This window comes from Clavelina lepadiformis, chromosome 3, assembly GCF_947623445.1.
Source record: "Clavelina lepadiformis chromosome 3, kaClaLepa1.1, whole genome shotgun sequence".
In the NCBI taxonomy this organism is placed as follows: Eukaryota; Metazoa; Chordata; class Ascidiacea; order Aplousobranchia; family Clavelinidae; genus Clavelina; species Clavelina lepadiformis.
In genome coordinates this window covers 20924984-20946710 of record NC_135242.1, presented here as the reverse complement: position 1 = coordinate 20946710, position 21727 = coordinate 20924984, and the positions used below count along the sequence as shown (strand labels likewise).

The following is a 21727-nucleotide window of genomic DNA, read 5'->3' as shown; positions in this document are numbered from 1 at the left end:
GACAAAGCTTGGGGCTATGGTGGTAAACATATCCATAATTTTACTAACGTCAATACAATTACATATAAACTTAGTATGTACATTTACCCTACTCTCGTGCCGGGCAAAGTATACTTAGTTAAATCCATTTGCGCAAGCAATTTCTACATAAGAATGAACCTTGGTCGTTTTTGCTCCTTAAAACTTGGTAATGGTTAAACGCAAGTCGTTTTTCCGTTACATTTTACTAGTTTACTTATTGGCCCAGGAACAATGAATGGGCTGAGCTCCTACGCTTTGGGATCGTGCCTTAGTAATGAAATATCCGAAATACTTTCAAAATAGCCAAAAGCTTTAAAAGTTTGTATGCATTTTCCTGTATTTTTACATCAATATGACAAAAGAAACAACAAAATTTTAAAAATACAGAACACTGCTATACACAGACCGCCCGCCTTACTATGTACTAAAATAAACAACAGCTTGGGCGCTGTATGTTGGTGAGTTTATCCGATGTTTTTGCTGATTCAACGTATGGAACTTTATACAGAACCCATTTTGTTATATATTATTAAATTTTGCGTAAGTGGGGTTAATTTTCAAAACGATCCTTTCAATTTTCACAGCTAAAATAAGTGACAAAATACGAAGAAATAAAGAGCAGGCCGTGAGCATAAAGGTTTTGTTTTATAATAACAAGACCATAAAACTGCACTGGGCCGTGATAAGAACTTCATATTCGCCTTCAAAGTGGAAAGATTGCGAAGTTTAAAACTACTGTTATCTGAGGAAAAACGGATTTTAAAAATTTTAATATTTTCCCCAGCTACCGTCGTTGTTGTAGTGGCGGTTATCGTAACCATAATCATCGCCTCTTCTATTTTCGAACCTCTTCGATCCACGACTAAAATCAGAGTAACCTGCAGGATAAGAAGTATATTGAAAGGGTGTACTTGACACTAAACAACAATAGTCCAAACAAAGAATAGACTTGGAAGTTGTTCAGATTCCGATAAAGTCCCAATGGCTTGCAAATATAAAGGCAGTTACGACTGAATGATGTTGTCGGTTAAACTCAAAACATTAAGCTTCATTTCTGTGATACCCACCGGATCCCCGAGAAAAAGTCCTGCGCTTGACACCTTCATTGGTTCTTTTTTTCATGCTGTGTCTCTGCTCCTTCCACCACTGTTCCATCCTCGTAAGCTTGTCATCCACATCGTGTCCGATGTCTTCCAGGCTCTTGATTAAATCAGGAACAACAGCTCCGTCAAGCTGCAAGAAGTAAAATGGTTTACTCACACAGATAGCCATTATCACAAATAAAATAGCACCATGAAAACTGGTGGTAAATGAAAAAGGATGAACACTAAACCGGACTCTTTGATTAACACGATATTTCAGCCATTTTACCTCAGTTAAAAACGTGATTGCGGTTCCTTTTTTCCCGCCGCGACCTGTTCTTCCGATCCGATGAATGTAGTCAACGCAATTTAAAGGCATGTCATAATTGACCACAAACTGAATATTCCTCACATCTGACATAAAAAACTAAATGGCTTAGCAAATGTCATCACCTTACAAAGGAGAGCAAAGTAAATGCATCCTTACCTAAGCCACGAGCCGCCACATCAGTAGCTATCAATGCGTTGATTTGACCCGTACGGAAATCTGACAAACAACAAAAACTGCAAATGGAAGATAGTGTTTAAAGTTTGCATGTTAGGAAATCAATTTGTCACTTACCTCTGAGAACATCGTCCCTATTTCTCTGTGATAAATCTCCATGGAGAGCGCTCGAGTTTATACCTTGTTTGTTTAACAAGTAAGCCAGGTATTTGCAACTGGATTTCGTATTTGCAAATATTAACATCTTGGGACGCCAAGTCTTTGCTTCTTCACTGTCGTTGTATTTAGTCACTCTCTCCTGAAATGATGCTATGCAGTTTTGTAATTCTTCTGGGAGCCTAAATTGACGGATTGTAACGATTTACTTGATTTATCTTAAAGAATCAACACCTTGGCACACAATAAATTTCAATCAAGTAGCAGATGTTTTAAAGCTGGAAAACTCTTTTTTCGAAACAATGGCATAAATGATCTGTCCTTAAATGCAATGAGAACTGGACGAATTTAAAAATCCAGCACACCATTTAAAAGACATCAAAAACATAAGATTACTGTGTATGGCATATAAAAGTGTATTAATGTATGAATGTAAATAGTATATTTACAATGCCATTTTCTTTTTGGATGAACAGATCTTGAAAATTTGCTTGACATCCTTATTGGCTGCCAACTCCGACGAGCCGACCTTGATGTGGATCGGGTCCTCCTCAGACATCAGATAATGAGATGCCAACTTCCGGACACTAGCAGGCCAAGTGGCACTCCACATTGTAACTTGCCTGTCAGGCTGAAATCATAGGTGATGGAAAAAATGAGACTTAAAATAGCTGACTATAGCACTCTAAAATTGCCTTGACTTTATGGAAGCAACCACCATGGAGGTAGAACACCAGTGTTTCTAGAACGAGAAAAAAATGGAAAACTCACCCGAATTTGGTCAATGATTCTACGAATCTGAGGTTCAAAACCCATGTCAAGCATTCGATCTGCTTCATCTAGAACGAGGAACGTGCATCTTCTCAGGGTTAATGCTTTACATTGTAAGAGATCTGTTAATCGTCCCGGGGTGGCAAACACCAAATCACAACCTAGTCAAAATACAGATGTTAATCGTAAGGATAGCTTGTATCATATTATCAAGTATTCTACTTAAGAATGCGACAGATTCAGCCCCTACTTAAATCAAAAAAATGAACTAACCAGGTCTCTGCTATAATATAACTTTAATGTGAGTGCTACTTCAATAACATATTTTTAACTTTGTTCTCAAACAACTTCATGAATAATAGTTAGTGTTTTTAACCAAACCTGCTCGCAGAGCATCCATTTGTTGCATTCTTTGCCCACCTCCATACAAGCATGCCGATCGTATGACATTAGAAAATGCATATTTGGCCAGGAAAAACCCTTGTCTAGCCAGTTCTCGCGTTGGGCAGAGAACTAAAGCCTACGTTTAAAAAGTTAAATTAAAACATTGTAATAACTTAAAACAGATCTGGCAAAGAAAGCTAGGAACAATGATGGTAATATTATGCGGTGAGTGTGGGCCCAAAAAAGATGTATTTCTGTACTTTTATAAGTAATGAACACTTACTATTGGTCCTTCTCCAGGCTGCAACTCCATCTGCTCCTTTATGTGAATTACAGCTGGTATTAAGAACTATAAAACAAATAAAAGCTTTTTAAGCAAGGATGCTGTGAAGCTTGTCAACTGGGACTTTTCATGCAGAATTATCCACTCAATCAACATCTTCTAAGGTAAATCGTTTGCTTCAAATAAGAAAGGTTATAATGGTGGTTTAGTTAACAGCACTGTTTGAATTTTAACAAGCAGCTTACAGATAATGTTTTTCCAGATCCTGTCTGAGCAATGCCAATCACATTACGCCCCGAAAGGGTAACTGGCCATGCAACTGACTGAATTGGAGTAGGCTTTCTGAATTTTTCTAAAGCTTGAGACAGGTTGTCTGCAAAATATACAGGATATAATATTTCACCAGTAAACCATTGATTCTTATAAAATATTCTCACGTACAATTTGCATGACATGTACAGGTGCTACGTGCATTATGTAACTGTAGTTTCATATAAGTTAGCAGGAACACTGAAAAGTCATAATCACAATTATAATGCATGGTCATCATTCATACTCATTGGTCATATTTCAGGAGGACTCGCAAAATAGTGATATAAGTTATGTGACTTGGTGTAGTACCAGTAATACAGTACATAAAATACCAGTACATACAATATCAATGCTTGGTGTATATATATACTGTAAAATTCAAGCTTGAATATCATGTATACTGGTACATGCTGTTACCAGCATTCACAGTAAACATGCCAACATGCTGGTGCTTACGTGGAAAATCAGCTTCCTCTTTAGTAAGAATAGGTTTGGGGGCATTTTCCCCAGACAAGGATATGGAATGTTCCTTATAAAACTCTTTAATTTCTTCCTACATCATATAATAATGCTATTAATGCTTAATACTACGCATATTGCCACCAAACTAGTGATCATGAAAAATTTATGCTTACCATGGTCCTGTCAGCTGTAACTGCATGCTCTTTGTAAACGTGTTTGGGAAATACATCCAGATCCACGCCATCATAATTTACTTTTTCAAGTAAAGCACCAAAATTGTCATCTCTTCCACCACTTTGTTTAATAAAACTGGTTTCATCAGCATAGGATGGTTCTAGATCTTCATCACCAAAAAGGGAACTGGTTTACAGAACAAAAAACAGTCATTGTTTAGGGGCAACCATTGAATAGGATTCATAATGATCTTCGGTGAAAGGCCAGCAATACACACCACTTCATCATAATCACACAATGCAATGGAAAATATAATGAAAAGTACTATACGCTGACAAATTTCATCATGATTTTTAGACACAAAATATTTCAGGAGGCCTTATGTTGTTTAAGAAATAGATACTTACTCTACGTCAAAAGTGGCTGAGCTATTTGACTCATGTTGGTAGATTTTACTTGATAAGTGAAGGTGACATACTCTTGCATTAAAAACCGCCGATGCTGAGTTATTTAACAATGTTGAATGTCTTAAGTATTTCCATGAATATGGTAGCTGCTTAACGGCTGTGTGTCGATAGCAAAATACAGCTGCACGTAAACACTGAATACGCTTCATTTAATACCCAAATGTAATTTTGTATATATATTACAATCAATGCTTATATCATGCAAAGTATTTGTATCAATTAAGCAAAATCTACAAAAGATGGTCTTGGTTAAAGCAAAAATATACCAATTGAGTACAATGTACTATATGAAGATTTTTCTTAGAATCAAACTATACACTACGAAAAAGCTTCATATTTATATAAAGTATTTGAAACATTCTATCTTGAAACATTGAAAAACAGGATAAACCAGTAAAGGAGGCCATATAGTTGGAAAATTCATTTAACCTAAGTCATCCAAGTTATGCCAGTTTCTTTTTCGTTCATCACCCACCCAAAAGCATTTCATCGCTTGTAACCAGTTCTTCACAATGCTCGTAACCCAAACAAAAAACTACAATAGTACAACCCATTTAAATACCAGTACTATAATGGTCATCGTTGCTAGTGCGAGAAAAATACATGCAACCCAATTTTGGTCGTGACCCATAGTTTTAAAAATGCTGACTTAAGTCGCGTCTTTGAAGTATCTGTGATGTAAGTTAATTGTAATATCTGAAACAAATTCCAAACAAGTCAAAACAAAATTCACATGAATACGAGTGTATGAATATACAGAAATAACACTGACATCACAGGAAGTGTCTAAAGGAAATGAATCTAAATTCATGAATTCAGCCATTGTACAAAAAAATACTCAAGTAAACTTTATAAATTCCAACAATAAAATACAACCCTTAAAACAGGCGGCCAGCAATGCATTATTCAAATACAATAAACGATTAATCTTTGGCCGTTGAGTTAAATTTCATTTGGCTCTCAGAGCAATTTAAGACCCCTGATTTAAGTGACTGTCACATGATTTTGAGATATGTGTCTTATTACATAAATAGCTTTGAAGAATATCCTTCTCATCCACAGTTAATGCTCTCATATTTACAGTGAACAAAATGTTATTTCCGTTTGTTGGTTTCCCACTTCCTTTTTATTCTAATTTTCAAATTTTGGGGCTTGGGTGTTGCAATAAATTAAGTAGTGAGAGAGAATTTATTTCATCAATCGAAGAATAAATAAATTACAGAAATTAACACTAGGTTGCCGTGGGGCAGCAAAAAACTTTGCGGTCATCGAAGTCTGCCACCCAATAGACTATAAAGCAAAGATAAAGTACCGGCAGCCAGCGGGCCACAAAATGATTTAAAGTGGCCCATGCTGGAAGTTTGTTACTCAAAACAGAACGCAACATAATGTATTGTATTGTTTATTTTTTTGCGATTAACCGTGCGGAGCAAAAGTTAGGATGCTAACCGTTGTCGTTATAGCACAATAAAACATGTGCTCATAAATATTTAACGAACAGGAAAAAGTGGCAAAGCCCGAGGGCTTAAAACATGCAAGAATAATAGAATTGTTGCAATAAGATGGTAAGTTAGCATGGTCACCAGATCCATAAAATAGTTCCTAATTTTAACGAATCATTTAAAACCAAAATAACACAAACAATCAAACAACTACACTATTGGAAAATGTTGAGGACATATTCTCAAACATTAAAAACACAGATATTAACAGCCGAAATAAATACAGCCTATGAAGTGACATGGTTTGATTAAAATAACAATAAATATCCTAAGTGCACAACAAATGGATGGTCAAAAAAGTCAAAATGAAACTTTAAGCAGACACATAGACAACAAGTTAAGCAAAGCTACTTGCTCTTTTTCATAATATTCCATAATATCCTTTTTCATATTCATAATGGAAAGAAAGCGTTGCGAAAACGTAGCTATTTGATGCACAAAATTGGTCAAAAAAGCTACTTTTTAAGCAAACTAATTCCCAAATCCCAAACAGGGACATCTGGTGCACAGCACTTGCGCATACCGGTGGACACTTTTTGTTGCCTACTGGTGCACACCAGTCTTTGAAAATTGCATTCCATACTGGCCTACCGCCTTTACTGGTATGTATTCCGCAATCTGCATTACCCTAACAGATTTAGTGCATTTTAGGCCTAGGCTATGGGCATAGTGACGTTATTAGCAGATCCTTTACACGCAAGAAAAACTGACCCTGATATCGAGTTTGAGAACCCTGGGGCCCGGGCTAAATCATTAAATCTCACCACGTGCCAATTTCGTAACAAAACAACATTTCTCCTCTGCTGTACCCTTCAAACTTTGCTCTGCCAATGCTTACCACAATAGACATCCTATATCCAGACCCACTAAACAAACATGTTAAGTGCACAAGCCAAGGCAAATGAAAATCTGGCAGGGGTGGGCAATACCGCGGGATTATAGTACCGAATTACTGTACTGCAGTCCTTTTTCAGTTCCGATACCGTTACCGTTGGCAATTATCGAATTTTTGTCGGTCCCGGCACTTTTCAGGTGATTATTTCAAGGTTTTAAAAAGTATGTTTTCAAAAGTTCCTTATAATGAAACCTTAATGCCAGCTTTTACCACTCGCTGTTCTTTTCTAATTTACAAATATCCATCAAATATTCAGAAAGTGAAGCCAAATATTTTTTAACCAAGAGTAACCTTTAGCTGGGCCCGAATTGGGACAAAAATTGGGACAGCGAGTTTAAATAGAATCTTCATGGATTTAAAATTTATAAGTATTGTTTGTTTAATTCTCTGAAATACAGCAGCGCATATTTCAAGTTTACTTTTGGCTATGTTCCATCTTTGGTCTGTTTACTCTACATAGGCTGGCACCCAAGCAGTGAGCGAGTTTAAATAGAAACTTTGCGGATTTAAAATTTATAAGTATGGTTTGTTTAATTCTCTGAATAAAATTAAGAGCAATAAATTTAGTTTCATCGCTAGACTATTTGCCGTCCGATGCATACTTTAAGTTTAGCGCCCGTAAACGTTTCAAAAACCAATTTTATCTTTTCTTTTAGCCAAATTTCAAAATTTTCTTTTTTCGGCTGTTAACTTTTGACAGGGTACTAGTTTTATGGTGCTGAAGGTATTTCGACGAAGTAAAAGTTGGTGAATTCGAATTTAACTAACTCAGCATTAGTGTTTACTTCCATCGCTGCAGTAGGCATCCGATGAGTGATTATTTAACTATTTAATAATTTAAATACAGTATTATTTTTTTCAATTAGTGGCAAATCAAATAATAACAAATAAATAAACATTCGTAAACATGCATTACTTACAGATGTTAAAAGGGAAGTTAAAATATCATGAGCTTTCTATCTACATTAAAAACACTAAATCACAACAACAATAAATGCCCAATGATAAACTTTTGCACACAAAGTTGGTTGGACAAAGAACAGTTTGTTTGAAATATCTGGAAGCCCAAAGACAGATGGAATTTAGACGGAGTTCATACTTTTCGTTTCAATGAAGTTACAGACATAAAATTCAGAAATTAATAAATCTGCATTTGCGACTGTCAGTAATAAGGTTAAAGTTAAATGTCAGCGAAGATCTTTACTGTAAAATAAACGCCTTTGATCGACTTAATGGAATACAGCACCACAAGTGCAACAGCAACGTGTAGAAGTGGCAACGTCATCAAACCGATTCATTACGGTCAAGTCCAGTCTCATCTGTTGAAGGGGCAGATCTGGGCTGAACCATATTTTCTGTTTTATGACACTTTTTGGGCAAAGGAAATGCAAAGCTGACGGCTCCTGTTATGGTTGATACCGCTCCTGCCACCCAGCCAAGTACGTAACTGTAACTGTAGGAGAATAGACCGGCTGGAAGAAATGGCAAGTCTGTACAACGAACTGTGAATGTGGCAAGAGACACAAAGGCGAATATCCCTGGAAAAAAAAAGATGCTCACCATTTAGCCTAGATAAAATACCATTATCTTTGATATTACGGAAACCTTCGTATCATTTTAAGTTCAACTATTGATAACTAAGTTTGATTGGAGCTTTTTGCGTGACCTAAAAATTAAAATATTCTTTCAACTTCGTTTTCTGTTACAAACTCATTTGGCAGGTGTTAAACTTTTGGCTGCCACTATTTCACCGGAAAAAAATCGTACGTTTAAAGCAAGTTTTCAGAGTTTCTTGTGAACATGACTTAAACGCTATAACATAGCAACCTAAACCTAACCTAAATCTACCTTTTTATCTGAATTTAATTTCAATAAAACCTTAAATAGCCGAAGTCAACTTTTTGTGTACCAATTGTGTACTCCTAACTTAACTGCTTATCTTTAATAACGATTTACGTGACCTACGAACGTTGAAATAGTCACTTGGAAATTTTGTTTGAAAATTTAAAATGAAACATTCAATCACCTCCAAGTAAGACAAAGCTTGAGCCAACTCGTTGGATTATTCGTCGTCTCCGTCTGCATTTTGTTGCTGCGGCCAGAACGAAAAAACCTAAGAAATTCCCAGCAGCAGCCATGATCATAAACCCACGAGTGACGTGAATGAAATGATAAACAGAGCCTGTAGGGGAGGAAACGACAATTTTACAACTTGAAGTTGAAACGTAGAAGTTACAGCTGATGTGTGATAGCTTTGCATTCGTTTCATTTTATGGCTACAGTTAAGTCTACTGCCCACGGGCTATTACCACCATTTTTATCGCAAAGAGTAAATCGGTAGTATTTTTACCTGAAAGTGTTTTGCATTCATCTTCAAAGCAATAAACAAACAATCCGCCATTTCCAAGCTCCGGCCACAAGTCATACCAGTATGGTGCAATGACCGAGAACACTGTTAAGCCACAAGATAAAAATGCATGAATGATTACGATCAAGTTCACCAGTGTTGCCGCAGGAGACCGCATTTTAGAGATTATACGCTTTACTTTAAATCTTTAACCATACAAAATGAAATATTCATGAGTAACTCTATCGCTTTCACTAAATTAAGTCGCAACGCCTGAAAGTAAAGCAACAAAATCTATAAAACAAGGAAAACAAAGTGATGTACAGGATGCCCAGCTTATGCTTCAATATAACAAAAGGATTCTTGCAAAGATCCACTTTTTGGGTATTATAGGGTGATACACCGATACACCTAAGAAACAATTTATTAGAAACTCTTCAGGCCTCTTTCCGGGGAACTCATAAATTCTATAACCTCGTCAACTAAAAAAATATAAAAAAAAAATTCCTGCTTGTTATAAATTGCTTATTCTGTTGTGCTGGTTCTTGATATTAGAACTACAAACTTACAATTACATGGTTAAGCTGAAAACTTTCCAGTAAGTAGGGATTAATTTTGTCATAAAAACGCTTAATTGCCCTCCTTCGCGAACTTGGTGTAAGCTGTACAGTGCATATAAAGCAAATTTATTACTCGATAAATTAGAAACGTTCAGTATAAAAAGTGAATCCAAACATAAGAAAACTAAGCAACTATATAGAAGCTTCAACCCTAAATCTATTTCATAAAAAGTGTGTGTATTAAATTTAGAAAACCGGTCCTGTCAACCTGTAACACCTTGGAACCTCCAGTTTCGCCATAGACAGGTACTTGTAAGCAAAAAAACTGATACACTATAGATAGCAAACGCACGTCTGGCTCTCATACCGGATTGCTCGGTGGCGTTGTAGCTTGCGGTTCTGGCTCAGTGTATCGCACTGAATGTCGTTTCTACCCTCGGGCGACGTGTACAGCAAATCGTGATGTCATAGCGCAATTATAACCCTAAACGCCCTGGGTCTCGAAAACATAACTGTAAACTGATTGGGAATAATTAATATATTCAAGATCGTACTTGTCACGGGTATAGTATTGACGTTAGGCTACGCTCTATCTAACTAATTTAAATACCTAACTGCGCTTTGCGTCAATCAACAGTTATCTACATTTAGCAAGATTTATTTTGCCCAAGGGACATCTTCCCGAGGGAGGAACGCTGACTGATTTGGATCACTTACTTTGTGATGTTGAGGGTAACGGTGAACTTTTACAAAATTGTATGACGAGGAATAAATAAACAGGAGAATCTGCAGTTCAGCTGAAAGTACTTAGCTCATGAAAGAGTCTGTAAGTGTGAAAACAAATTTGATGTCTATGAATGAAAACTATTTAACATCACTTTCAAATTTATGAAATCAGATTTTATGTTACTTTTGTGTTGAATATACCGGTAAAATGACTCACAGATTTGTTATTTTTGAATGTTTTGTTGACTTGTAACCTGACATTTTGCTTTTGCGGTCAGTGTAATCACTATGGCCACAACAAGGGGTCTCAAATCCAAACTGCACTGAGGGCCAAATGAAGACTTTTAACCTAACTAGAGGGCCACAACACACACTAAAATGTGAAAAAGATAGCATATTAAGAACATAATGCTTTAAAAATGTTTACTACAAATTTTTATCGAATTTTGTAAAATATTTAGGCTAGTATAAATTTATTTTGCCTAATTTTTAAATCTACAAACAAATACATGCCGCTCCAGGAAATAATTGCACATGATTTGAAAATTCCAAAGCAAAGATTGTATATTTTCAAGACCCTTGGGCTACAGGCTTTTTACATTCGTCAAAAGAATTTATACTGTGCATAGTGTGCAGCGTGTTTAAGATCATATATATACGATACGTAAATGAACCAATAGATCATATTCATATGCAAGCGCGCACAACTTAAACATTCATCCAAAAAAATATAAAAAGTGAGCCGATTTTGCTCAAACACAATTCGGTACAAAGCATATAACACGCCGACGTCCAGCTCTCTGTTAAATGCGGGAAACTGGAGAGACAAAAATCAGAAGTTTAGGCGACTTTCTTGGGAGACTTTCGGCGACGACGACGTCGTTTATGCTTGCTGCTGCGTCGTTTTGCTCTCCCGCAACGTCGGACCGCCTTCTTCAAGAATCTATGACGTCGTTTTTGGAATTGGGCGAAGTGATCGTTGGGATCCAACTCGTCAGTTAGACCAGAACCCAAAACGACATATTTAGTGCGCTTTGTGAATTCGGGGAAGCACTGGGGACACGGTGGGATTTCAAGCCACAATTTTGTTCCCTTTTTGGTTGGTCCACCTCTGTTATTGGCGTTTTTGAAGACCTTATAAACGGCGATGCGAATTCTTGTTCCAGATTTTATGGAAGTACGCACAGCCAAGACCTTGAACACTCCAACTGAATGGAGAATTTTTAAATTTTTATTAAGTCTTCTAGTTCTGAGTAAACGTTGGATATTTGGCAATACCGGGCTTTTTTATTTCGAGAAAATACTATTAAACGTTTGATAAATTAACATTTTGTACTGTGAAACACTAACACGAACTAAACTCATAAAGGAAAAATTAATTCCTAATTGGTATTGACGGTTACAAACATATTCCTTAATTTTTCCTATTCTTTCATGATAATATAAATATAAATCCAGGCACAGCTTACCGTAATTAACATTACACACAGCAGTAGGAAGAAGAACGTCTTGGCCGCAAACTTCGGGACAAACTGAGCCCCGACTCTCAGCGATGGTGGTAGATGAAGCAATTGGAGTTGTTGTCGGTGCGAGTGTGGTAGTGGTTGGATGTAAAGTGTCATAGGTTGCCCGAAAGCCAGCCGCGTTGCCACCGGAATCGGTCACGAAAACAAGATACATTTCATTACTTGAAGACTGCAGTTCGTCTACTGCTGCATCTCCGCAATATCTTCCTAACAGTTCACCACCGGAATCCCTTAAATAACATAACTTACTGTAGTTGGGATTAGTTTGGACCCAGGACTATGATTTAACGAAATGACAGCTGACCCGTGTGTTACAAAACAGGACAAAATTACTCCAACCTTCAAATTTATAAAAAAAGCGTGCACTTACCTTCCAGAATAGACAGTGACATAGTCGAATATGCAGTCGTCATCCCTTTCCAAAGCAAAGTTTTCGAACCTCAAACGAATTCTTGTGTCCGACGGGGTTTCGATCCTCCAAGTGCAGCGTAAATTTGCTTCATAGCCCGATGACCGTTTGTAGTCAGGACTGCTGATTACGCCTGTGTCGGCAGTGAGTGTAGTGGTCTCGGAGCATGTTGGCGAAAGAGTTTCAACAGAATCAGGTTTTTCTGCAATTAACGTTTCTCTAAAGTTTGTTGTATTTGTAAAGTTTCAAAAATATTATCATGCGACACGAGTCCCACATACAGGAGATAACAATACGATCGATCTGTTTGCACTTCTCCAATTTTTGCTTACCTATAGCTACGTTTTCTTCTGTTTTAACTGGCGCTTGTCTCGTGCTGTAACGAGCTTGGAAGCCCATGTCATTTCCACTGGAATCGCTTGCAAACGTCACAAACATTTCGTTGCCTTCTGTAACTATTTCTGAAGGTATTTGAGAAATATCGCAAAATTTTCCTAGGAAGCTGAAACATGAATGAAAACCAATTAGGCGACAGCGTGACAATGAGGAAAAAATGACATCGTAATAGGATAATTGATAGCCCACGTAACATGGTTATGTGAAGCCAACCTCGTGTCATCGGAGTCACTCCAGCCGCCGAAAACGGTTACGGCGTCGTATTTGCAATTAGTGGAGGATTCAATCTTAAATCTTTCAAAGCTTAGGGAGATTATTCGACTCGGCGATGTTCGGAGATGCCATATGCAGGTTAAACTGTTGGGATAGTTCGACTTGGGATAATTGACGCTGTGAAAAGTACCATCGTCATCGGTAATAAGCCCACCGCAAGAATTCGGATCTGTTTATGAGAAAAACGCTTGAGATCGTGCAAGATTTCAGTTAAAAACTCTTAAGCATTCCATATATAGGAATTAACAACTGGCGAAACGTCACGTTCAGTACTGCAGTTTAGACATACATGCGATGCATAACTTGTCCTACAAACTGCAATAGCTCAGCAACAATTTGTTATGCTAAAATCAGAATAATTTTGCAAATCATCCGACATATACCTGCGATTTGTGGCGCGACGGAGGTAAAAATTGCCAAAAAACCGGTCTTTTCCGAGGCGTCGTCAGTATCGAGCGTCACCAACATTCTGTTCGAAGTGGTCATGACGTTGCTTGGTTTAAATGGGCCGCAAAATTTCCCCACCAATGGGTGGGAGGTGGTGGGGCCGTTATAGACCGACACGCTATCGTAGGCACAGTTTGGACTGTTTTCAATGTCAAAGTGTCTGTGAAACAACTCAAGTAGTTTTACAGGATGGCACATAAAAATAATCAAGACATTTTCGAATAACTTAGATTTCAGACTAGTTTCTGAAAAAACAGATATCATTTTTGAAATTGACGTTGATAAGATTCATAACAACCAGATTTTGCTGTTAAAGAACTCATCACAAATTTAAGATAAACAAACGGTTTTTATTCCGTTTTGTAACAAAATATCGATTACCTGAACGCAAGAATTATGGTCTTGTCACTCTCCACAGTCACCTTCCATTGACAAGAACTATCCCGGTCGTAGGCGGCGGGAAAGTTTGGCGAAACTATCATGCCTTGACCTTCGAGGATTGTCTGGTTGCAGCCTTGGTAGATGCTGAAAGAATAGTTATTTTAAAATAGCACGCCATAACAAGTGTTTTATTATGTAATAAATTTTACGAGATAACGAAATCAGCTATAACAACGCAAAACGACATCTACTTGAAGTAGCTGAAGACAGTCAAAGCGTTTAGGAAACAAACTACGTGTTCCCGTAAAAGCAAAATTTTCACACGCATGCGTAGAACAATAAGCTCAAGAATATTTGTGATAATAAACAGCGAGATTAATGACTGCTTCTGATCTCAATCTATTTATTTTTCCGGCATATTTGATGCAGCGGAAGCATCTGAAGCGTCAATCATCTCACCTTCCAGAAGCATCCAGCTGTGCATCAGTCCAAGACGTAGCCAGGACAAACAAACTAATTGCCAAGTATGCCTTAGTATCCATGCTCACACCAAGACCCCTAAACTACTTTCACGTACACTCAGTAACCTTTGGTTTCCACACACTGGGTGAGATACCTACGACTGAAATTTAAATTATTGGTTAGCACAGACTTATGTAGGAAGTGACGTTAATAAGACACACACGGATTCGTCTTTGTGGCGATTTAAAACCACAAATATGTCGTCTGAGGTTCTTAATAAGGGAATCAAATCTCTTCGCCATACGACATCTTCATACAAGTACGTCTTTAGCTGTCCTCGTAAATCATTTGTAAATACTCATACGCTTTTGTGGATGGTATTTTTCAATACTTTTTCTTGCGAAAGAATTTTTTAGCAATAGTAGTATTCCCTCTTGAAAACGAAGATTATGGTAAAGCATAATTTCTGAAATTTTTGCCTCTACTTCTGTCGTTTGAGCTGAAAATAGTAAAGTTTCGGTCTATACAAATTTTGGGTTTTTAACGTTTTCTATGAGCGCGCATACTCTTCCAGTTTTAAATGTCCAACCTCGTCCATCAAGATTTCCAGACACTTGAAATAGACGTTGATAAAATAGAAATAACCTGATCTCGACCCACGCAAAAAGCAAATAACGAGTATGGTCTGGTTTCCTTCAAAGTTAAGCTCCAACTCAATTCTTAACACACATACAGGAACCCATTGGTGTTGATGTCAAGGTCTCTATCGGCTGAGTGTCCTGTCTCATTACTAGCATTCGCATTTGTGTTTTGTACGTGCCCCGTCCAGACGCGCTAGTCGTACTAATGGTGATTGAGTCTGTCCACAGCCTTTTGCTGTTTCCTTTTTTAGCGCACCGCCGTGCTATTAAACCAAGTTTTACGTTCTGAGTGTACGTGTACTTTGTCCGGTCGAAGAGCCTTTCGTAATAATCCGACCTGTCCAAACTGCTAAACGACTAGCCGCCCGCTGCTGATAGGTTAGCAGTATAGTATGTTTGGTCAAGCAATCTGTGACTGAAAGAGACAAATACAACTTGTGATAACTCTGTTTGTTGGGCGTAGGATTCGATATTAGCGAGCGAAAGTTTTAAGCGTATTTCGGAAATATCAACTTTCTTTTATCTTGGATGCGCACGATTAGCTTTAGCGCGCAGGTCACAACAAATCACAGTGGTTTGACGTCTAAATTTGGAATTGACTGACTTGGGTCGTCTATGCGGTCAGCCGCAGTTATTTCTTGTGCTTTGTAGCGGTAACTGGCAATAAACGTCGAGCCCGACGTCTTTACCACGTTTCATCAGTTATTACTTACTACTGCTTGGTTTGTGGGGGAACGTCGTATGTGCCACGCAAGCTAATGAGACACGGGCTGTGCTGATAAAAATATTAATTTCGGTTCGAAGAAAGTCGCTTTGACAGCATTTCAAGACTTGGACGAAAGCTATCAAATTGCTCAATAGCGTCACCACACGATCAACGCATGGACGAAGAAAATTGCGATTAGTTTTCTTTCAAACGTGAATTACATGTGTTGAGTCACGTCCTAAATAGCTTGTTTTCTTTTCACAATGTGCGAACGATCCAACTAGTCATTTCCTCGCCGCAAGGGTACAGTTACGACTGATTATTTTAATGATTAATTTTATATTGTTTTACTTGGTGATGGTGCTTCAAACTAAAACAACTCTTTCGATACTTTAAATCGACGGCCGCGGTCAATAACGCCGCTTACAGAATATGCTGTAGTTGTCTTCATTCGCCTTGACAGTAAAAATAAACCCGTCATTGCCACTCACGAGGTGATAAATAATTAGTTGTGTCTATTTCGGTGACAAAAACAAACAAGCTTACGTGACAAGCACCAGAGGTATGTCAAGTGAACGGCAGTGCCGCTGACCGGTTTCATCACAAAAACACGGTTAAAAAATTGCGATGGAAACAAGTTCGACCACCACTTGGAAACGGTCAGTTCTGAGACAGAGGTCACAAACGGAAAATTGATAGTTTAATCTGCCCTTCCTTGTCACTTGTTATGTGCTGTCGTTGTAAGTCCTTGGGCAAGGCATTAATGATACTTTGTTCGGGCATTAATGACGTTTTGATTGTTTTTGTTCAGTGGTCCTGGACAACAGTTCTAAAATCGGGTAAGATCACAAAATATTAAAAAACGCATTCATTTATCAACAATGTATAAAGACAAACTTCATAACTTAGACTTGACCAGTGATTAATTATCATTATCGAGTTTAAGTTCTGCAAAGACTTTCCTCAGTCTGAGCAAAACTACTTGCACACTATCATACCTGTATCGCTTCATTAATGTATTTAGCCAATATTTAGTACGTCACAACACATGAATGCTGTATCTGTTATGGTCAAAAACTCGAAAAACAAAACAAACCACCATAGTAAATAAATTACTGGCGATCTTACAACAGTACTACAGTAGAGTAGTAGTAGTACACATGTCTAGAGAGGCCATCATAAAACATTCCACCTCCACCAAACATGATGGTGATTATGACATTCAGCGGTTCTCATTTATTTTCTATTTATATATGAGATATGAAAAGTTAAGATAAGAAATAAGATTAAATAAGAGAGTTGTAATGTAATGTACTGAATATTTTGAGGACCTATGAATAACATATTACACCAAATGATGCTGTGACTGTAATGTATTCATAATGAGTAATAAAGTTTGTTTTACATACATCATACCATTGCGACATGCAGTAAAAGTGTGACACATTAACAACAAAGCAGTTCAAACAACGAAGAAAATAAATTATAGACGTGTTTTTGTCATGTTGAAGTAAATGACAAAATTCTTTTTCTGGAACCAAAAAATTGTACATAACAACAGCGGCCCTGAATGTGCAGGAAAAAATAACAAAATTTACAAACAGTGAACCATGCGGTTTTATGGAACCTACTGTTGTCTTTATGACCCAACAACAACAATTACAGGAAGGATATAAGCTGTAAGATCAACCTAAAAACTAATTGTGACGATGTAGTATACTGACACATCACAGTCCAAGACAGATGATACTGTAATCACAGAAAAACTCGATCATGTTGATGAAAGCTTTCCTCTTGTGAATCTTGTTTTCTTTACACCTGATACATTCTTGATCAGCTTCATGGAAATTTGTGTTTACTGTTTAATACAAAATAACTTCAGTACACCAAACAAATGTATAACGAACAAAACACTCCAGAAAAGCAGCATTATGGAATTGTAAAATGTCTTATTTCTTACCAAAACATGCAGAACCATTTAGCTGACTTCGTTTTATCCTTAAAAGGTCAAGTACAAGCGTAAAAGGGCAGAGGCTGCATATCTGAGATTCATAATGTTTCCATCTACAATACTAGTGAAAATCAATGGGCAAACCATATACAGTCAAAACTTGTTGTTCGGAGGAACAATTTTGAATTTTGACATTTCACCAAAAAGCTTAGCTAACAACTGAAGCATTACTTCTTCTAAGTTTAAACAAAACTCAACTTATTTTGGATTCAACATTTAGAGAAATATCCTGAAAATGGAGATACAATATTGTTAATTACATAGACCAAGCAAGATCATAGAAAGCCAACCAGTCATATGCTAACAAAAACTCCGCAATGAATACTTTAACAGCAAAGATGAGGGCTTGATATACTTTATAATAAATACAATTCAAGTAAAGTAAGTGAGAAAGGCTCATGAATTTATGTCTAAAATGAACTTAAGTCAATATTATTACACAGTCCTTCCAACAACGGTGGCAATAATAATGGTAACATGTTAAATTCACTTAAAAAGGGAAACTTTTGCAGTCATATAATAAACAATTGATTTCTTGCATGAAAACAATCACACAGAAGTGTTGCTGTAACATAAAATGCATGTAGGTAAATTTAGTTTGCATGTCATGCAAAACAGAACAAAAATACTTTCATCGATCAGTTTTTAAATTATACAAAATACCATATGTTATTATGATATGCAAAGTATGTATGTATGGCGAGAATCAAGCATGATGATTACGCAGAATTAAACCCTACATAATATACAAGAAACAAGTTTCTTTCACTTTAAAGCAATAAACTCGTCAATCATCATAATGAAATTCATTAAAGTAAACAAATCACTATCTCCTGGTCATTACAGCCTATACATTCGAAGTGAATACATAGCAGTAACCTTTTAGGATATGTTGTCCTAGTCTTTCTTTTTTCCACTTGTTCCAGATGAGCAGTAACTAATATACATCTGTTAGCAATTGTATTGCTAGCAGTTTTAATCTACACAAATCTTTCAGAGAAGTCAAGTGATTGCTTTATGTACGATATACAAAACATTCAATTTCACTTTCATTTTATAATGAACTAAGGAACATTTAAAATTATACTTAGCAAAAGATAATCAACCAGCAGGTTTGCAACAAAACAAATTATTTATGTTCAAATAAGCAAAAACAACTTAGGCCTAAATCTATGACAGGTAAGTTTCACAAGTAAGCAATTTACAAACCTACACTCTTGCTCAATCTTTTATAACGGATTAGTGTACATGTATAAGTCAGGTATTATACAGTATTGCAAATGTAGTACAGTTTGAGTGAAATACATAAAACATTAGATAGTATTGTTTAGAAGACAATACAGCCAGGTATGTATGCGTAGAAGTGAGTCATTAATTGGGTCACAATAAGGTTAATAACAAAGTAATTCCTTGATTGAATTCTTACTATTCTGTGTACAATTTCATATGGGACGGCTTATATGAACCATAAGCAACCTCTGCGGCAAGCTTGGATGGTCAGGTACAACCAAACAAGTTAAATCTGAAATTATCATGGTGCTATTACTTGACCTTATGCCATCTCAATATCCTCATCATTTGGAAGATTTTCGTTACTGTTGTTCAGTAATCTTGGCTGCTGCAAACGCAAGCCAGAAAGCAGAGTAGCGGGAATGCGCAGAGCACAACATGAAACGCTTGTTAAAGGCTCAGGAAAGTCTGTTGCTTTCTCCCAAGTGTCACGCTCTGGGTCATAGCATGCAACAGTCCGAACATCCTTCCGCTCTCGCCACGTGTGCCCACCAACCACATAGATTTTACCCCCTACCACAGCTGCACCAGCTTCTGATTGGCCAGCAAAAAGTGGTGCAACTTCTGTCCATTGTTGTGTGCTGACATCGAACATCTCTGTGGTCAAAACATCTCGTCTGGCTCCATTGGTCTTGTTGTTGCCGCCTATGCAATACAACCTTTCCTTGTAGTCAACCATACAGTGCAAACCGCGTTCTGTTTTCAGTTTCGGCTTTGCTTCCCATTTGTTTTCTCTTGGATGATAGCAGTATACCTCCCGTTGGAACCCATCAGTGGCAAATCCACCTGCAATATACATCAGACCACAGCACGGTGCCCCTGAATGTGCACAAACGGCATGAGGGAGATCACTGATCGGTTCCCACCTATTCTGGTCAACTTTGAATCGTTCAGCTGAACTGAGTGGTCCAGTATGATTTCTTCCAGCGATGGCATATAGATAGCCATCAATAGCACTGACATGGAAATCGGTTCTCGTTTCAAGCATGTTTTCCATCTTCAACCAACTGTTAAAACGAGGATCATATCGATAGACATTGGACATGGCAGTGCTTCCATTGTTGTCAAACATTTCTTGTCCTCCAACGACAAAGAGGAAATCGTTCATAACAGCAACACAGTGACAATACGCTGGAAGATCCATTTTACCCAGGTGCAACCAGTGGCTTGCTTCCTTGTTAAAGAGCTGGACTTCTCTTGATACGTGGTTAGTGGACTCTTTTCCTCCAATAGCAACTAGACACGGCATAACTGATCGAACTTGTGTTCTAACAGAATTCAAAAGTGGTTGTTTATAGGGCAACATGTGATATTTCGTAGCCTCAAGAAGAAGCTTCAGACAATCTGGATCACTCTGCATGGATGTAATCTTGTGTACTTTTTCGTCAATGTCATCTGGTGATATTAGTGGAAATCGAATGTGCTGCATCACAGAAAAAACGGAAGAATTCCGAGAGGAGTCGTGAGTGAGCCATCGATGGGCAGCTTCAAACAATTCCATTTCAGAATGACCTCGTATGTTGTTACTGGACAACAGTGCACAAATGTAGTCCTGGGAAAGGCGTAAGAACTCATCGGTGTGAACAAACTGCGTAAAATTTGCCAAAATGTAAGACCTCACACATTTCTCTACCTCTGTCAGATTGAAAAATTTTGCAATCTTGCTAATGTCTACGCAGTTTTGGGCACAGATTTCCATTTGTAAAAACTCACAGCAGAACTCTACCACTGACAAAATCTGAAGATGATTTGCAGCGGCAAGAATATCTTGCATATTTTGAACAGTGAGGTGCACTGAAGATGTATAAATGAAGTCCAGGACCGCTTGCAGTCCAATTGCACTGAAACCATGAAATTCAATAACTTCCTGTTGGCTCTCTTTCATTTCGGAAGTGAACATTGACCGGAAATAAGGGCTACACGAAGCTAATACTGCTCGATGAACACTAAATTTTTTTTCATCAACCATCAGATGAACATCACACAACGACTCACATTTTCTCAGTTCATTAAGTCCACCTAATACAGCCGTATTATGCTTCGAAGAAGTGTAAGACTGCCCATCTCCACTTGGTGTGGTGACCAATGAACTTGGAGAAGCTATGGATGACGTACCAGTGTTGGAAGAATGTGGATGCAAATTTGGAAACTGATCACTTTCCATCTTTAAATCACTAAATATCGGATATTATGCAACACTATGTTTAGTAAAAACTGTTGATGGTGGCCATTATCTACAAACAAATAACTTACATCAGAATTGAAAAATGTTTAGAAGCAAACTACAAACAAACAAGATATAGGTTGGCACTTTGAAGGTTACCTTTTTTTGATTAGAACTTCTATACGAGCTTTCGCAAACATAAGCTTGCTTTTTCGGGTGTACTAAGAACCAGCAAAAAATATTTCAAAATCGTGAGGTAAAGATCTGCTTGGAAACACCAAACGCAAATTTTGTGACGTAATATCAATAAAAATATTTTTGCCTTTTCTTAATATATCCCAAGAAGCAAGTTTATGTTTGCTAAAGCTCGTGTA

General features: G+C 37.4%; 4 protein-coding genes across 4 annotated transcripts; all 4 read right to left on the bottom strand.

Moving 5' to 3' along the window:
* Window positions 1–332: 332 nt before the first annotated feature.
* On the bottom strand, window positions 333–4867 carry LOC143450069 (uncharacterized). The gene is made up of 13 exons (XM_076950472.1): window positions 4558–4867; window positions 4150–4336; window positions 3971–4067; window positions 3448–3575; window positions 3203–3268; window positions 2917–3055; window positions 2536–2696; window positions 2214–2395; window positions 1726–1946; window positions 1591–1650; window positions 1393–1517; window positions 1089–1254; window positions 333–899 (listed from the first exon to the last, which is right to left on the bottom strand). Exons 1-13 carry the CDS (start codon window positions 4764–4766, stop codon window positions 790–792), a joined length of 1851 nt encoding a protein of 616 aa, XP_076806587.1. The 5' UTR covers window positions 4767–4867; the 3' UTR covers window positions 333–789.
* Window positions 4868–7828: 2961 nt separating this feature from the next.
* Window positions 7829–9857, bottom strand: LOC143449330 (lens fiber membrane intrinsic protein-like). Its single transcript, XM_076949483.1, has 3 exons — window positions 9365–9857; window positions 9041–9196; window positions 7829–8552 (listed from the first exon to the last, which is right to left on the bottom strand). Exons 1-3 carry the CDS (start codon window positions 9537–9539, stop codon window positions 8299–8301), a joined length of 585 nt encoding a protein of 194 aa, XP_076805598.1. The 5' UTR covers window positions 9540–9857; the 3' UTR covers window positions 7829–8298.
* Window positions 9858–11193: 1336 nt separating this feature from the next.
* On the bottom strand, window positions 11194–14704 carry LOC143450557 (tolloid-like protein 1). Its single transcript, XM_076951156.1, has 8 exons — window positions 14539–14704; window positions 14080–14223; window positions 13635–13858; window positions 13192–13420; window positions 12915–13084; window positions 12544–12784; window positions 12117–12403; window positions 11194–11855 (listed from the first exon to the last, which is right to left on the bottom strand). Exons 1-8 carry the CDS (start codon window positions 14619–14621, stop codon window positions 11488–11490), a joined length of 1746 nt encoding a protein of 581 aa, XP_076807271.1. The 5' UTR covers window positions 14622–14704; the 3' UTR covers window positions 11194–11487.
* Window positions 14705–18128: 3424 nt separating this feature from the next.
* LOC143448424 (kelch-like protein 9) lies at window positions 18129–21444 on the bottom strand. Its single transcript, XM_076948173.1, has one exon. The coding sequence runs from the start codon at window positions 21351–21353 to the stop codon at window positions 19452–19454; it is 1902 nt and encodes a 633-aa protein (XP_076804288.1). The 5' UTR covers window positions 21354–21444; the 3' UTR covers window positions 18129–19451.
* Between the last annotated feature and the right edge of the window lie 283 nt (window positions 21445–21727).